This window comes from Nuphar pumila, chromosome 8 (genome assembly GCF_984573655.1).
Source record: "Nuphar pumila chromosome 8, dmNupPumi1.hap1.1, whole genome shotgun sequence".
Classification (NCBI taxonomy): Eukaryota; Viridiplantae; Streptophyta; class Magnoliopsida; order Nymphaeales; family Nymphaeaceae; genus Nuphar; species Nuphar pumila.
This window is the reverse complement of record NC_143256.1, coordinates 111,781,463-111,799,370: the sequence shown is the minus strand read 5'-3', so window position 1 is coordinate 111,799,370 and position 17,908 is coordinate 111,781,463. Positions and strand designations below refer to the sequence as shown.

Here is a 17,908-nt window from a genome sequence, read left to right as displayed (position 1 = left end):
ACAAAATCCTAAATTGAAAGAAAAGCATATCCACACATTAGGAAAAGTACAACAAAATTCAAACAACACGTGCATTATGATATATATACTATTGAACAGATAAATACTTTGTTTTAATCCTGAAATCATAATGCAATGTGCTAACGATTTTCACATATGAAGCGAAACCCAAGAAAAAATTGAGGAAATAAGAAACTTAACATGACTACCACCCGTATACACTAGATCCAAAGGCTGATTTCCGCTAATCAAACCATGTAGATCACATTTGTACGGTTAATTTAACGAAAATAATTGAAAAATGAAAAAAAAAATTTGGGAAGGAAAACTGGAAAATTTATTTGTACGCAATGGTAATCTGATCGAACGCTAACCCAAAATAAAACTAAGAGAGACTTTGAATATCCAGAAAAAAGGAAATTCCCGAAAACAGGTTTTCTTATAATATCCCGAAACACTCACCCCCCCGTCTCGGTCTCGCGCGACGCTCTGCCTTCGTTGTCCCTCGTTACTCCCCCTCTATTTCGCTTCCACCGTCGTCCTGGTTCGCGGGGGTTCGTGGGGCTTCCTGCTGCCATTTCTCAACAAGTAACTCTCTCTCCCTCTCTCATGTGCTGTTGAAAGAGACTGAATCCACTCTTCTTCTCCTTCTTTTCTTCATGTTTCCTTCATTTCTGAACGTAGATTACCAAAGATTTCTATGGTTTTAGCTAACGTCTGAATCCTCATCCAGGCAACTTAGTTCCTTGCCCTCTGTCTTCTACTTGTTCGTTAACCATTTGGACGCAAATTGTGCTTTGACGTCACTGGATTAGGGTTTTTTATGGATTTCGTGTGTATTAGGGTTTGGCGTTGGAGAGGAAGGAGTAGACGAGTCTTTTGAGGTTCAAAACGGTTTGATTTGGTGCCACGGTGTGCGCACGGTCTACACTAGATAGTAAAACCATGCACGATCGGTCTTTAATGAAATCCCACTTCTATTTTTCTGTGTGGTTGGTCATGCGATATGTTAGGTTTTTATTGCTACATTGTCCTGATTAATCGGCATGCTTTTAAGTTTGTTCATTTTCCTGCAGTTTTAAGTACAAATTCTGCACAATATGTTATGAGTTGGTTGAGTTTTAAGTTGTGAGGTGACTCACCAGTTCGTCTTCTCTGCAGTTTAGATGGACTCTGCACAAGGTGTTTTTTGAGTGCTAAGTAGTGACTATTTGATTAAGACTTTGTTATCTTAGTATACAAATAGCAATACATAATCAATGAACTCTTGACCGTATGATTATTAGGTAAAGAATGCTAGTTTTACTTACCGCAACTTTGGTATAATTTGGTTGAAAATTGTTAAGGCGCATGTTTATAAATGTGGGTTTCTTGTGCTTGTTGGTTCGTGCTAATTGGTACTTAGAGAAAATGAAGCATGAGTTTCTGAAGGTGAGATTTGACTTCTTTTCTACCTAAGCTAGGCCTGGTCAGATATTGAATTGGGCCTGACACCTCAACATAGAGATGGACTCATTAAATCCCCTGCAGGTTTGGCCTGTTGACAAACCTAGTCTGCGAGTGTAATATGTATGAGAGAGAGGGCAATTTCTTCATGGGGGCATGATCTCGAAAAGGGTTTCAAAGAATGCTTTTCTTGGAAAATCTTGGCACAGTTGAAAATCAAAAGCAGAAAAGCAAATAAGAAAAAACTGTTATCAATATTACGATGAATATGAAAAGTAGAAGAATATCAAAAACATGAAAAGGGATTATGTAGATGCTATTTAAGTCACAATATGGAGAAAGAAAAATACGACAGGATCATGATATTGAAGCTGCTAACAGTTTTAAAATGATATATTACCTCTAGTGTTAGTCATCAATTCTTTCCAAAATATATTAATTTCTTTAAAATATTGCTGGTATTTCCATAGGCAATTCCTCTTTTTTGGCATGTTCTCAATGCTTTCTGCGTTCTGGTTACTGTTGGTAGCCAGTTCCAAACTTGCATCCTCTAGAATGCCAAAAAAGAAACTATTGATGGAACCCAGAGGCAACATATTTGAAATTTTATTGTGTGACAATATTTTTTTCATGTTTAAACTCTTGGTTTCACCAGATTTTTTTTCTATCTTTTGATGGACATTCCTGCATTCTTTGCTGGCAACTTATTCAGAATTAGTTTTCAGTTCACTCTTCAACATTCTATGATATTATAGGAACATGAGGCGCCAGGATCATTATGCTCGTTCAGATGTGAACCCGTTGGTAGCTGCTCAGATGCAGCACATGGCTGCACAAAGGATACATCAAAGTCCTGGGTTGGATCCTTATGCAGGAAGGTCAGATGCTCCACAACTAGATCCAGATAAACGTTATGCTTCGCTAAAATCAGAAACACAATGGCAGTGGGATGGGAAGGATTCCAAAGGAGTGCCTGGTTCTTTGGGATCTCATCTTTACAAAGAAGGTGTGTGCTGCTTGAAAATGGCTTTGTTTCAGCTCTGTTAGCTGACATCCCACACACACTTTTGCTAATTTTTATTTTTTATTGAAATTTGTTTTATTTGAGTTGTATTTAGAATGGAATAGGTTCATTTGCACTACATGAGTTTAGTTTTTGATTTCAACTTGCAAGAGGCTCGTCAAGCAGTTCTCTGTGTTTTTCTGTGTTCCTTAAGTTTCTATCCAAAATATGATCTTTGGCTCAGTAGAAGAGTGAAAGAATTTTATTCTCGAGAAGTTTGTAATTTTGCCCTGCTCCCTGAAGCTTTGCAAATGCATATTCTTTTGATGTATACACTTATTGTAGTACCAATTCAAGGATTTCAGTTTTTGATTTTCTTTTGATTTGAACATTAAAAAGATTGTATGTATGTCCTAAACAGTCTTTATCTCCTAAACCATCCTAAACAGCTTCAAGGGGAAATTTTTTGAGTGTTTGCTTAATCTGAACTTACAACTGTGATTTTTAATGCTTGGACAGCAGAAAACATGTACTAGATTAGACATTTTTGATGTTTAGATGTTCTTTAAGAATGATAAAAAAATCAATGGCTCATATTGCACTATATCAAATAAAAATCAGATGTTCTTAATTTGATTTGATCCAAATCATTGTTTTAGAAAACAAGCAATGATAAACACATCCAAAGGTTTGGATTAAGCAAAAAGTACCCGTGACTATGTTTTTTAGAAGCATTTAGAATGTTTAGGGCATAAAACTGGTTTAGGAGCTATTAATTTTCCTCTATATATATACCACATTCAAAGCTGCATAATTATGCTGCATCTTGCAAATTTCTAAACATATGATGGACTGTTAATCATGAACTGAAAATCTAAAACATGTCAAAGATATATAATTCACTGCTAACTAATAATCAACATATAGTTAATATGGAACCTCCATCACATGGATATGGCTGTGGGTACGTGGGTACGTGGATTTGGCCATTTTGTTGAAGTTTTCCAATATAACTAATATATAACAGGATATGATGCAGAAGTGAAAATGGAGTATCTGTGTGACAGCATGGGACACTTTTGATCCCACATGTTGACCACAAGTGGACAGGATTATAATATGAATAGAAGAGGTTGGTTCATGCAAAACTCTGACCCATATCCAAAAGTACCCAGTATCAATGCTCTTGTTGACACTATACTATAAGGTTTGTACTTCGTAAATGAAAAAGGCCATCTATGGGCTAAAACAAGCATCAAGTCGTGGTTTGAAAGTTTTGGTATTGCAGTCAACACATATGGTTTTCACAAAAGCTAGGTAGACTACTCTCTTTTTGTCTTTTAAAAAGATAAATGCATTACCATTATTTTGTTGTATGTTGATGACATCATTGTTACATGAAATTCCAAACCACGTAAGAAATTGCTCAATTGCTTTATGGAAGGTTTCACATGAAGGAGCTTGGTCGTTTAAGGTATCTTCTTGAGGTAGAGTTTGATTGAAGATCAGATGGGATGGTTCTGTCACTCAAAGAGCTATCATTGTATCTTTAAGACTTTACAATATTTGTCTTTCACGAGGTGTGACATTGTCTTTGCCACGAATGAAGACTCATAGTTCATGCATGAGCCTACAATTACCCACATGGAAGTAGTGAAGAAAATTTTATGCTGCATCAAAGTGATTATGATGGATGAAATTGTATATAAAGTTGTTAAAAATAAAAGTCTTGACTCGCTGGATTTCAAAACAGTCACGAATGTTGGTCTCAGTTATATTTGGGCAAGGCAATTTCTCGCAGTAATATAGGTTTAGTTGATAAATCTCGGGAGAAACTTGACACTTAGTAAAATTTTTAAAAATATAAAATAGCAGAAATAAGTAAGAAAATAACATGTTTAGACAATAAAATATACATATAATTAAAGAAATAAGTGAAAAATATAAAAGAGAATAAAAACATAAGTAAGATATAAAAAGGAAGTAAAGAAGTAAAAATAACTGATAATATCTGATAGAGATTGAAGGTTCTGATGTTCAACCACAAGAATAGAGAGAGAATGGAAGAGAGAACGTGTGCTGCCGAAAACCCTCAATAGGAATTTGTGTATTAGGCCTTTCATTAAGTATTAGCTAATGCAAATATTAGGGTACTAAAATACCCTTTACACAACAGACTAAAATACAAATGAACCATTAATGAACATGTGACATAATGAACTTGAGTTGGGTCTGGATCTCGAATCCAAACCCAGATATGAATGAAAACTTCTTTTCATCCTCCCTCAAGTTGTACATGGTTTTGAACCATGAACAACTTGCCTTTTAACATCCAAAATTTGTCTTTGATGAGCCCTTTTATAAACAAGTCAACAACTTGATCAGTAGTCCGAACAAATTCAGGTTCAATTTCCTTCTCTTCAACCATCTGTCTTATAAAATATTGATCTATTTTAATATGCTTGGCACGACTGTGGTAGATGGAATTAAGGACATCTTAATGACACTTTGATTGTCACATAAGAGAAGACATCGAGATATCGATTTTCCTATTTCTATCAACAAGTGTCTGATCCATGTTACTTCGGCTGTGGCAGCTGCCATTGATCTATATTCGGTTTTTGTGCTCGACTTGGCAATAACCTTTTGTTTTCTACTGCTCCAAGAGACTAAATTTAGGCCAATGAAAACACAGTATCCTGAGACCGACCTACGCTCATCTAGATCTCCTGCCCAGTCTGCATCTGTGTAAGCAAGAAGTTCATGCGCATGATGCTCATTCATACTCTTTTTATACAGAAGACCATCTCTGATAGTTTCCTTCAAATATCGAAGAATGCGTTTAACAACTTCCATATGCCCAATATGTGGCTCATGCATGAACTGAGATACCTAATTAACTGAGTAAACAATATCAGGCCGAGTGAAAGTGAGATATTGAAGTATCCTTACTATCCTTCGATATCCTGTAGAGTTCTCGTACAATTTTCTATCTTGGGAACTGAGTTTTTGATGGAGTACACTGGGTGTGCTTAGAGGCTTGCAATCTTTCATACCTGCCTTGCTAAGAACATCAATGGTATACTTATGTTGGGTAAGTGTCATGCCTTCAGCAGTCCTGTCAACTTCGACTCCAAGAAAATACCGCAATTTACCAAGATCATTCATCTTAAATCTGTTGTTCAGGAGCTCTTTGACCTGCTCAATATGTTCATTAGAGTTACTTGTAATGATAATGTCATATGCATATATCAATAACAGGGTAAATATATCTTTGCATTTGAATGTGAAAAGAAAATGATAAAGAAGAGATCGACTAAAACCATATTTCTCTACTTCAAGAGAAAAACTGTCAAACCAAGATCGAGACGCTTGCTTCAAACCATATATAGCTCTCTTTAACCTGCACACTTACTTTTTGGAGTTTCCTTTTGCATATCCAGTGAGCTGCTCCATGTCCACTTCCTCTTTCATATTTTCATGTAGAAACGCATTTTTGACATCTAGTTGACTAAGGGTCCACTGGTGCTCAATAGCCAATGATAATATGATTCTGATGGTGCCCATTTTCACAAATGGACTGAAGGTCTCATCATAGTCTTGTCCTTGCTCCTGTGTAAAGCTCTTTGTAACCAGTCTATCCTTGTATCGTTCAATAGTACCATCCGGCTTGTACTTTATTTTATACACTCACTTTGACCCAACAACATTTCTATCATGTGGTCTGGGAACAATATCCCAAGTACCATATTCATTTAGAGCCTCCATTTCATCATTTATAGCTTTGATCTATCTTTTAAAATTTGTTGCTTGATAAAATGTTGTGGGTTGGTCTTCCTTACCTAAAGAGGTTAGAAAGAGTTGAAAGTCCATCGTGAAATTCTCATAACTAACCCACCTTTCAATCAGATGTCGAGGGCGAGTAGATCTTCTGGGAACAGAGGATAAAACAGAAATAGAAGAAGAGTTCATCTTCTGATTAGAGATAGGGGGTGCCTCCTCTCGTCGAGAGTAAACAATGCCTTTATATCTTTTGGGAGCCAAGAGTGGTTTCGATATCACACTTTTCTGGGTCTTTTGTGCGACATCAGACATGTTTTCCTCATTCCTTTGATCGCATTCTGAAGGACAAATATCATCAGTACTATAAAAGAGATCAGAGTTCAACCAGGGGTGATAAACCTTAGCTTTAGAAGAAGTGTTAACATTATGATCAAAGTTTAATTGATCAAAGACAACATTCCTGAATATTTTGATGCACTTACTCACGGGATCATAGCATCTGTACCCTTTATAATCATCAATATATCTCACAAATCTGCACTTCAAGGCCTTATCCTGAAACTTGTGCCACATTGAACTGTCAACATCAACATAACATACACAGCTGAATACATGCAAATCATGATAATTTGGATGAACGCCATACAAAAAAAAATAGGGTGATTTATCTTTCAAGATATTCATGGGCAATCGGTTTATGACATGTACCACTGAATGGAAAGCTTCTGCCCAGAAGGTAATTGGAAGATTACTATCATGCATCATGCTCATTGCACTCTCGACAATATGGCGATGCTTCCGTTTAACAATCCCATTCTGTTGAAGTGTATGAAGGCAAGACACCCGCATACTTATTCCATTAGTTTGAAGGAAATTAATAAAATCATTTGAGGAGAATTTACCCCCTCCATCACATTGTAAACAAAAAATATTTTCAGAGAATTGATTCTTAACAAAGGAATGAAAATTCTGAAATAACTTGAAAGTTTCAGATTTGCATTTCATAAAGAAGATCCATGTGTAGCGAGAATAACTATCATCAAATATGAGATAATATTTAATTCCAGACATAGAGGAAACTGGGGCAGAACCCTAGACATCAAAACATATAATTTCAAACAGTTTTGAAGCTCTTTTATTAATATAATGAAATGGAAGAACATGACTCTTATACTGAAGACATGTAATACTCAAAAAATTTAAGCGGTTCTATATGATTTGGGCTTAGGATCCGTGTAATTCATAAGAAACCTACAAATATGTATTTAAGTATATATAATAAATAACTAATATTATTTATTGTAAGGAAAATATTAATTAAAATTGGGTGCGATGGGTCGAATCCACAGTTGGACCCAAATAGATCCAACTATGGATCCGTCGATCCATTCATTTTTCGACTTGGATCCACGCTAAAGGTGGATCCAGCGTCGCGGGTCACGGTTCGGACCCAGACCCGAACCGCGCCCCACTATGTATATCGGGGGCACTATGCCTGCCTGATAAAATCCTGCTAGGGTTCTTTCAGAACCCTAGCGGGAATCAATAGTGATGGAAGGGGAGGAGCGTAACCGACGGGGGTCGCCTCTCGTTAAAAGGGGAGGAAACAGGTCTCACCCCTCGTCTTCTAGATCTCCCTTCCGAAGCCCTTCACAGCGGCGGAACAGTCGAGGCTGGCGGGCCTCTCTCGCAGCGGCAGCCTCTCGCCAGATAAGGTAGGATTCTGATAGCTTTTCTTATTGAGTATCGCATGAATCCAGGTGAGATGTGGGGGATTTGACATTAAAAGAATGTAGATTTTCCTGTTTTCCCCTTCTCTTGTAGTTATTTCGCGGGTCGAGCATGGGGCTCGGGGTCTTTCCGATGGGGTTCTTGGCTATTGGACTACTCTAGATCTGATGAATACTTTATTCTTTCAGAAATTTTGTTTTGTATTTTCTTAGAAATTTTGTAACAAGGTGAAACATAACATATCATGGAATTCATTTCAATATGACGAAAAAAATTCTAAGAAAATACAAAACAAATTTTCTGAAAGAATAAAGTATTCATCAGATCTAGAGTAGTCCAATAGCCAAGAACCCCATCGGGAAGACCCCGAGCCCCATGCTCGACCCGCGAAATAACTACAAGAGAAGGGGAAAACAGGAAAATCTACATTCTTTTAATGTCAAATCCCCCACATCCCACCTGGATTCATGCGATACTCAATAAGAAAAGCTATCAGAATCCTACCTTATCTGGCGAGAGGCTGCCGCTGCGAGAGAGGCCCGCCGGCCTCGACTGTTCCGCCGCTGTGAAGGGCTTCGGAAGGGAGATCTAGAAGACGAGGGGTGAGACCTGTTTCCTCCCCTTTTAACGAGAGGCGACCCTCGTCGGTTACGCTCCTCCCCTTCCATCACTATTGATTCCCGCTAGGGTTCTGAAAGAACCCTAGCAGGATTTTATCGGGCAGGCATAGTGCCCCCGATATACATAGTGGGGCGCGGTTCGGGTCCGGGTCCGAACCGTGACCCGCGACGCTGGATCCACCTTTAGCGTGGATCCAGGTCGAAAAATGAATTTATCGACGGATCCATAGTTGGATCTATTTGGGTCCAACTGTGGATTCGACCCATCGCACCCAATTTTAATTAATATTTTCCTTACAATAAATAATATTAGTTATTTATTATATATACTTAAATACATATTTGTAGGTTTCTTATGGATTACCCGGATTCTAAGCCCAAATCATATAGAACCGCTTAATTTTTCCGGGTATTACAAGACAACTCGAATATTTTTTTATCATCGACACTTAATCCTAAACTTGACTTGGGAATAAGGCTGTTTGAAACAAGCTTTTTAATAAAACAACTACTATAATGACCCAGACGACCATGCCAAAGATTCAACTCAATACATTCAGAAAGACTAAAGTCACTCTTAGGAAGTACTGAAGAGAACGGTGGGGTGATCTTCAAGGTGAAACCAACAGGCCGAACATGAGTATCTCTTGGAAGATGTATATATTGCCTTGTCGTTTTCCTTCAGCGAACATTTTCCTCGTGTGAAGGTCCTTGACATGAACAGAAAAAAGAGTAAACTCAACTAAAGCATTAATATCATCAACATGCTTAGAAACATAAACAATATTTTTCTTGATATTAGGAGCATGGATGGCATTCAAAAGAGTGAGCGAAGATTTTGACATATGAATAACAAAGTTTCCAATGTGAGAAATGAGGTGGTGAGATCCATCCTCTGTGACTATACTATTTTTACCAACATAAGGAACAAAAGTTAAGAGCTTACCAGTATCACCAGTAATATGAGCGGCTGCACCGGAATCAACATACCAAGTGCCCTGATAATTTTGTTTTAAGTTTAATTAAGATTTGTCCCGTTTCTTGTCTCTGATTGCTTTCCTCTATTTTGGGGGTTGAACCAACAATTAACTTTGATATGCTCCCTTTTGTTGCATAGAAAACAAGTGGGTATCGTCCTTTGTCTCTGCGAATTAGGAGGAATGTTGGGCGTAGGTAATATGCCACGACTTCCTTGTTCATTTCTTCATTGACCACCCTTCTCTCGAAAATCATACCTACCATGTCCTTGCCAATAACCACCCCTGTGGCAAGCACATTTTGTGCTTCAATGTGGACATGAGTCTCTTCATCAAATCCCTTCAAAGTCATCTCATACTGAAAAAGCTTGGCATAAAGATCTTCAAATGTAGGTAAATCTAGTAAACACAATAAGTGACTATCATATGATAATCAGGTCCCAGCCCGCTCAAAGTTTGCTACACCATATCCTTGTCACTAACTGCACACCTCACGATGGATAATTGATTTCTAATAGTCTTCATTTTTTTCAAGTATTCTACGATAGTCATGGAGTCCTTTTTCAACATTTGAAACTCTTTTAAAAACAATACTCTGGCTTGAAAAACTTGAGAATATGTCTGAACCAGTCGAGGCCATAACTGCATAGCTGAGCAGTCATCTGGAATTGTCACAAGCACCTCTTGCGACAGGATAAAAGTGATATAGGCCACCAACGCCTGATCTCCCTTAATCCAGGATACATACTTTGGATTTCTGACATATGTAATAGAAGAGTCTCCCTTACCATTCTTGTCTTCTTGTGATATGAACTCTGGAGGAACTGGCACAGAGCCATCCAGATGTCCAAAAAGACCCCGTCTTCTTATGAACGGGATGATTTGTCTCTTCCAGGTTAGGAAATTGGAGTTGCTTACTTTTTCAGACATGAGTTGACTGAGAAAGCTTGAGAAAAGACCAGATTGAAGAGGAAATGAATCCATATTCTAGAGATGAAGAAAATCGAAATCGAAAAGAAATGAGAAACAAAGGAGAAAGATGATTTTATAACAAAATGGCAAGTAAAAGCCTGTTGGGTTCAGAAGAGATTCAAAACAGAAATTAGATTTCAAATAAATTCTGCTGCCCCTTTTTTTTTCTTAATATTCCGGACGATCTGTAGACCAGAAGCAGTTAATCATATTTTACTGTAAAATATGTTCCAAATAAGATTCAACCAGTATTGAGCACGTCACTTTGAAAATGACGTGTTTTCTGAATTATAATGGAAGAAAAGAGAAATTTAAGAAATTGATCAGCAAAGAGAATATCAGTTAATTAAAGAGGAAATGAGATCATGCCCAAATCAGAGTTTGAGTTTGCATCTATTTTGGAAATCAGGAGAAAGGATTTGACATGATCCTTTTCAATTTTTAAATCACGCCTAGATCAAAATCTGATCTTACATGGTTATTCAAAGTTTTGTTTGTGTGAGATCACGTTCATATCAGAAAGACAGTCAAGAGGAGAACAGAAAATCGAAGGGAAGGAAAAGGAAAGCACATCGATGAGAACAAATCCAAGATTTGATTTTGAAAAAAGAAATGAAAGAAAGGGTTGATAAAATCGATAAGAAGAGAGAATACATGAAGAAGAGATGAGATTGAATAGGAAGCTACCTTAGAAGGAGACAAAAAACTGGATTTGATGAATGCAAGGAGATCATGATCTTCAAGGCTGGATCTGTTGCTCTGATACCATGATAGGGATTGAAGGTTCCGATGTTCAACCACAAGAATAGAGAGAGAATGGAAGAGAGAACGTGTGCTGCTGAAAACCCTCAATAGGGATCTGTGTATTAGGCCTTTCATTAAGTATTAGCTAATACAAATATTAGGGTACTAAAATACTCTTTACACAACATACTAAAATACAAATGAACCATTAATGAACATGTGACATAATGAACTTGAGTTAGGTCTGATATCGAATCCAAACCCAAATATGAATGACGACTTCTTTTCAATATCGCGATAATATGGTAATATATATATATATATATATATATATATTGAAAATATCATGATATTTTGCCTTTAATATCGTTCTATGAATTTACAATGATATTATCGTGATATTTTCAAAATATCACCAATATCTATCACTATGTTTCAAAATAGTTTCATATTCTGACATAGACTGGCCAGGAGACCCAAGTACATGGAGGCCAACATTGGCATATTGCGTGTACCTTTGGAATCATCTTGTCTTCTAGAGTGGTATCAACAAAGTACTACTTCCAAGTCTAGTATAGAAGCAGAGTATAGGCTGATGGTTTCAGTTGCCTTAGAAATTACATGGGTAAAACTTTTCAACTACTATTGGCCTTCCAATTTCAAATTCTGTTTATATTTTGACAACAAAGTAGTGGTGATATCACTTAATTCCATATAACATAACAAGTTGAAGCACTTGAGATGGATGCACATTTTGTGCATGAAAAGATTGAAGATAAAGAATTGGAGACTATTCGTGTACGGGAAGGATCAAGTTGCAGATTTGCTTAGGGAAGCTCTTACAAGGGCATGACATTGGGAATTGAAGAACAGGCTATTCGTGGTCAAGACCATGTATGGTTTGAAGGGTTGATAGTGTGAGTTGGATCTGGATCTGGATCTAGTGTATGACTAGGATCTAAGATCCATACCTAACCCTATGACAGGTTGTATGCCATAATAGGGGATGCGTGATATACGAGTTCATAATAGAAGATGTGTGATATGTGAGGTTTTGGGAACTTTTCCTGTTGCATAAGATTCTTGTTTCACAGTTATCCTTTTGGGCGTGTAACTTCCAAAAGGCTTTGTTGTAATTTGTGCATGTATTTTGTTACAAATATAACTTTAATGGAGCACCCAGCCCTATTTCATTATTGAGTCTGATTTGACTGCTCCCTCTCTCTCTCTCCTCTTAAAGTTTACAAGTACATGGCATATGTAACGGTTTATGGATAAAATTTGCCCTTGAAGATCTTGGGGTCAAGATGAAGCTACCCATAGATCTTCTTCGTGACAGTCAAGCAAACATTTGGATTACAATTAACCTGGTATACATTGAAAGAACAGAGTACATACATATTGATTTCCATTTTGTAGAAAAATATTTTTTTGTATTCCATATGTGAAGACCAAATATCAAAGCCAATGTCTCCACTAAAGTGGTTGGAAAATCTGTACTTGGAGAAATTTTAGGCAAGTTGGGTATAATATAAAATACTTGCCCCAATGTGTCAAAGTGTGTTTAAGAGAGTTTTCGTTATTGGTAGTTTTTTTCTGGGATTATTTTGTCATTAGTTTTTGTTTCATGTATGGAGGAATATCGTCATCTTATCAATGATGGGTTAACTTGTAATTTGTTTGTGTGTGTCTAGGTGAGTTAAAAGTACAATGGCCTTTTTGTGTATTACTCTTATGTGACTCTCCTTTCCTCTTCTAGCTCATGCATTTTTTTCCATCTTAAATCTTCTGTCTTAGGGACTTCATTCTTCTTTCACACATGCTTCCTTTTATCTTATGTTATCTTTTTTTCACTGCTGGGGATTCTCCATGGTCCTTTTTCCTTCTGTTAAATCCTTTTCGTTTCCCTCCTTATTTTATTACATGACACTCACTGCTGTAGGAAGGTCCTTGTGTCTAGAAAATTGATGAAATAAGGGCTCCTTTGATTCATTTTCCTCCAAACTCTCTCTCTCTCTCGCTCTCTCTTAAATCAACATCAGAATGACCTTTTTCATTCTTCCTTGATACAATCAAATGTTTATGTTGTTTTTCACAAGATTATTTTAAAATCATGGTTGGCTTATGATGTAAAGAAAAAGTGGAATCATCGATCATAGGTACCCTAGGGTGAGAGACTAAGTGCTATTTCTGCCTTGTATAGGCATCACTTTATTACTTCAGGTATATCCCCTATGATACATGCAAACCTGCCAACTACCATCACCCGAGTGCAGAGTATGGTGTGTCAACAACCTGTTGCTTCTAAATAATAGAGAACCTGGTCCTTTTAAGGGCAAGTTCCTTTTCAATAGATTTTTTTATTGTTGATGAGCTCTTGTAATCCTCAAATCTTATGTAACTTGGCACTGCAAAATGCCCAGAATATGAACATGTAATGAAATATGTGGAAATACACAATAAAGTGCAAAAGCACTGTTACGAGCCCAATATAGGACAATACACAAAGCACTAAGGCACTACACAAGCACAAAGTGCACATACAAGACTTCAAAGAGTCGAAAAGATCAACACAACAACATAAAAAATATATCTTTATTGCACATAAAATACTTACGAAAAACATTAACAAATGGGGACATGAGTGTAATGAAACACTAGTGCAAAAAGCAATGTCAGTGACAACAATGAATGCACAAGCACATAAACAAGAAGCCACTAATGGGCAAAATACAATAAGCCACAAAGGGTTAGGCACTAAACACACAATCTGAGAGAGAGAACTTAAAAATATAAAGAAGCCTTGAGAATAAGGGGGAGAAAGACCCCCTATTTATACACATTATGGGATTAAGGGGGGATCTCATAGAGCTGTTCGGAGCTCCCTAGCGGTCACATTTGTGATCGTTGAGGAGGGTCCCAACAACTCTATTGGGAAGACCCTCTTACCCTAATCAAATGGGAAAAAGAAAATGATAGGTTCATCTTCCTTATTCAGAGCAGTTAAGAAGAGCTGAAAGTCCAAGGAGAAATTGTTATAGCTGACCCACCTGTCAATAGGATGTCGTATGCGATTGGATCTTCTGACCTCAAGAGTATGAGAGGAAGTAAGTGCAGCTGCTGAGGTGTGACTTGAAAGATTTGGCACTGTCGTTCTCTGTCTAGTATAGCAAATGCCCTTATATCTTCCCGGTACAGATGGTACTTCTTCCCTATCCTGTGATCCCGATGTGCCATTAGTCTCAAACATTTTTTCTTCTTCCTGCTGTCCACAATCTGGAGAGCAGGCTTCATTGGAACTAGCAAAAAGTTCTAAATGCAGCCAAGGATAATAAACTTCGATGATGGTAGAAGACATATCCGTTGTGCCAGCTTTGTGATCAAAATTGTGTTCATCAAAAATGACATTTCTTGATATTCTGATACGTCTGTTGACGGGATCGTAACACCTATATCCTTTGTAGTCGTCGGCATATCCCACAAATCTACACTTTTGAGCCTTGTCCTGAAACTTGTTTCTTAGGGACCGATCAATATGCACATAACAAACACATCCGAAGGCATGCAAATCATGATAACTGGGATGAGCTCCAAAAGACAGTAATAAGGAGACTTATTTTCCAGAACCATAGGCAGTCTATTTATCACATGTACGGCAAAATAAAAAGTTTCTGTCCATAATTTGATGGGGAGGTTACTGTCATGGAGCATGCTCATGGCACTTTCAACGATGTGCCTATGTTTTCGCTCAGCAATCCCATTTTGTTGAGGGGTGTGTGGACAGGACACCCTTCTTCCTATCCTATTATTTTGAAGAAAAGAAATAAAGTCACTAGATGAGAACTCCCCACCTCCATCACATTGGAAAAATTGGATGGACTCAGAGAATTGATTTTTTACTAAGGAAAGAAAATTTTGAAACAAAAAGAAAACTTCCGACTTATTTTTCATGAAATAAATCTAGGTGTATCGGGAATAGCTATCAACAAAGATTAGGTAGTATCTGCTTCTAGATCCAGAGGCAACTGGGGCGGGTCCCCATACATCAGAACATAATATCTCAAAAGGTTTTGAAGCTTTCTTATTAATGGAGTGAAAAGGCAATACATGGCTTTTGCATAAAAGACAATTGGAACACCTTCTAACTTTTCTCATCCCCATTGAGACTTTCTTTTAGAATGAGATTATTAGAAACAAGTTTCTCAATAAAATGACTGCCACAATGTCCTAATCGACTATGCCATAAAAAGGCTTATTACATTAAAAAATACTAAAAACATTTGCAGAAGAAGAGGAGGACGACTCTAATGAAGATTTCGAATCCAGGTGAGCACGACAGACGAAATGACATGAAACTTCTTCAAAGACATACATGTTGCCTCGTCTCTTTTCTTCAACGAATATTTTCCTCGTGCGAAGGTCCTTGACCTGCACAAAGGAGGGAGTGAATTCGACTGAAGCATGATTATCATCAACAAGCTTAGAAACAGAGACAATAATTTTCTTGATGTTGGGAGCATGAAGGACATCAGAAAGCTCAAGAGTGGAATGTGACATGGGAATGACAGTTTTTCCAACATGGGAAACAGGATGGTGGGATCAGGATTACCGGAAGCGCCTAGCTAAAAGGGGAAGCGCGCTTCCCCGAGACGCACTTCGGAAGCGCGGCGCTTCCGAAACGCACAGGGAAGCACACATAAAAAAGAAGCGCGTCCCCCTTTAAAGAGAAGCGCGTCCCCCTTTAAAGGGGGACACGCTTCTTTTTATAGGGGGACACGTCCCCCTTTAAAAAGGGACGCGTTTCCCTTTAAAGGAAAACGCGTCCCCCTTTAAAGGGAATCGCGTCCCCCTTTAAAGGGGGACGCCTTTACGAAATACCAAATTTACCCTTTTTTAAAACGAAAATTGACACGTGAAAAACAATAAAAAAAATCTGAATAAGGGTAAAACAGACATTTTACAAAAAATCGTGAAAACTTAAGGGCGAAGGCAAGGTATTTCTTTTTCACCCGACTCCTCTCTCTCTCTCTCTCTCTCTCATTTTCGGCCACCGGCGACCTCCGACGACCGGCGACCTCCGACGACCGGCGATCGAGCAATGTCTCTGTTCAGGTATGTTTTTCTCTTCCACTGACGTCCGACGACCTCCTCCATTGCTTAGCAAGGTTGTAAATGCGCAGGCTCAACGCCTAGCTTCGCCTCTGAGGCTCACAACACTGCCCCCCACATGAATCCTAGCTACGCCACTGCACTGAATCAATGAGGCGAAGCACCTCGCTTCGCCTCTGAGGCGTACGCCTCAGGTAATGAGGCGCACGCCTCAGGTAGGTAATGAGGCGCACGCCTCTCACAACACTGCCCCCGAACTTCGGGGGCAGCGTCCCCGATTTTTTTTTTTGACATAAAATAAAAAATGGCTACAATTATTAATAAAAATCTATTTCATATGGACAAATCGAACTATTTGCTGCAGTCAGGGCTGGGTAGGACTGGGCTGGGCTACAAAAATGAATAAAAATCTATTTCATATGGAATCAGGGCTCGGCTAGCCGGCTAGGACTGGGCATTTAAAATAAATAAATAAATAACTGTTACGGTAGCCTCCCGAAACAGTTATTTATTTTTTTTTTTTTAAAAGCCCACTCCTAGCCAAGCCCTATAGATTTTTATCCATTTTTGTAGCCCAGCCCAGTACCCAGCCCTGACTGCAGCAAATAGTTCGATTTGTCCATATGAAATAGTTTTTTATTAATAATTGTAGCCATTTTTTATTTTATGTCAAAAAAAATTGGCCGATTCACAAATTTTGCTATATTCATTGAGTCTTGGACTCTTGGCTGATTCATGTACTGATTCGTTAAATTTGATTTGATGGGCATATTCTGATAAAAATAAATAGAACTAGTCTGCAGTTCTTTTTAGATTGGATTTATCAAGCTTCTACCTATTTGTGATTTCCTGGGTTAAATTAAATCTGTGGTGTTTCAAGTTTCAACTGTCATGTTTGTTTGAGATTTAGTTTGATTAAACTTGAATTTTAAGGCTTGATGCTTTCCTCTGTATTCATTACGGGTGTTAATGCTATTAGAAAAAGGAAATCTGATTGGTTTCATAGTTCTGAAATTTAGATTGTGACTGCGAAGCTGTATGATACATATTGTCTGGATTATTTTAAGAAATGAGCATGATTAGTTTAGTAAACCCCACGGTATTTTACGGGAATTCAATTGCAAGTGGCGTTCATGGTTCACTTTGAGTCTTTTTTTTTCCTTTTGTTTTCGCATTCCACTCTCCATCTTTTGCTGTTAATAATAGTTTTTTTAAAGTGTTCTAAAATGATTCCTATACTTTTATGATCCAGATATATTTGCGTGTTCTTTGCTTCATTAATGACCATCACAAGCTATGATCATGATAATTATGATGACGATGATGATTCTTTTTACAATTTGGAGCATGAATCGTCTAGTGGTGTTGGGAAGGATAATGCAAGAAAGGGCAAGATTCCATACGAGTTTGAGAACAAAAATGAAAATTGTTTTGATGAGGAAGATGAAGAAGAATATGACTACTATTCTGAAGATGACCAAGATGATGAACCACCTAGCATGCATAAAACAACAGTGCTATGG

The 17,908-nt window shown here is 37.7% G+C and overlaps 1 protein-coding gene across 1 annotated transcript in view; it reads left to right on the top strand.

The window, feature by feature from the left end:
- The first annotated feature begins 479 nt into the window (after positions 1-479).
- Positions 480-17,908, top strand: part of LOC149830231 (uncharacterized) — a 28,027-nt gene continuing 10,598 nt past the window's right edge. The window contains exons 1-2 of the mRNA XM_090016394.1: positions 480-588; positions 2,202-2,452. Of these exons, the coding sequence (XP_089872520.1) occupies positions 2,206-2,452 (247 nt within the window). The 5' untranslated portion in view covers positions 480-588; positions 2,202-2,205. The remainder of the gene's footprint in view (positions 589-2,201; positions 2,453-17,908) is intronic.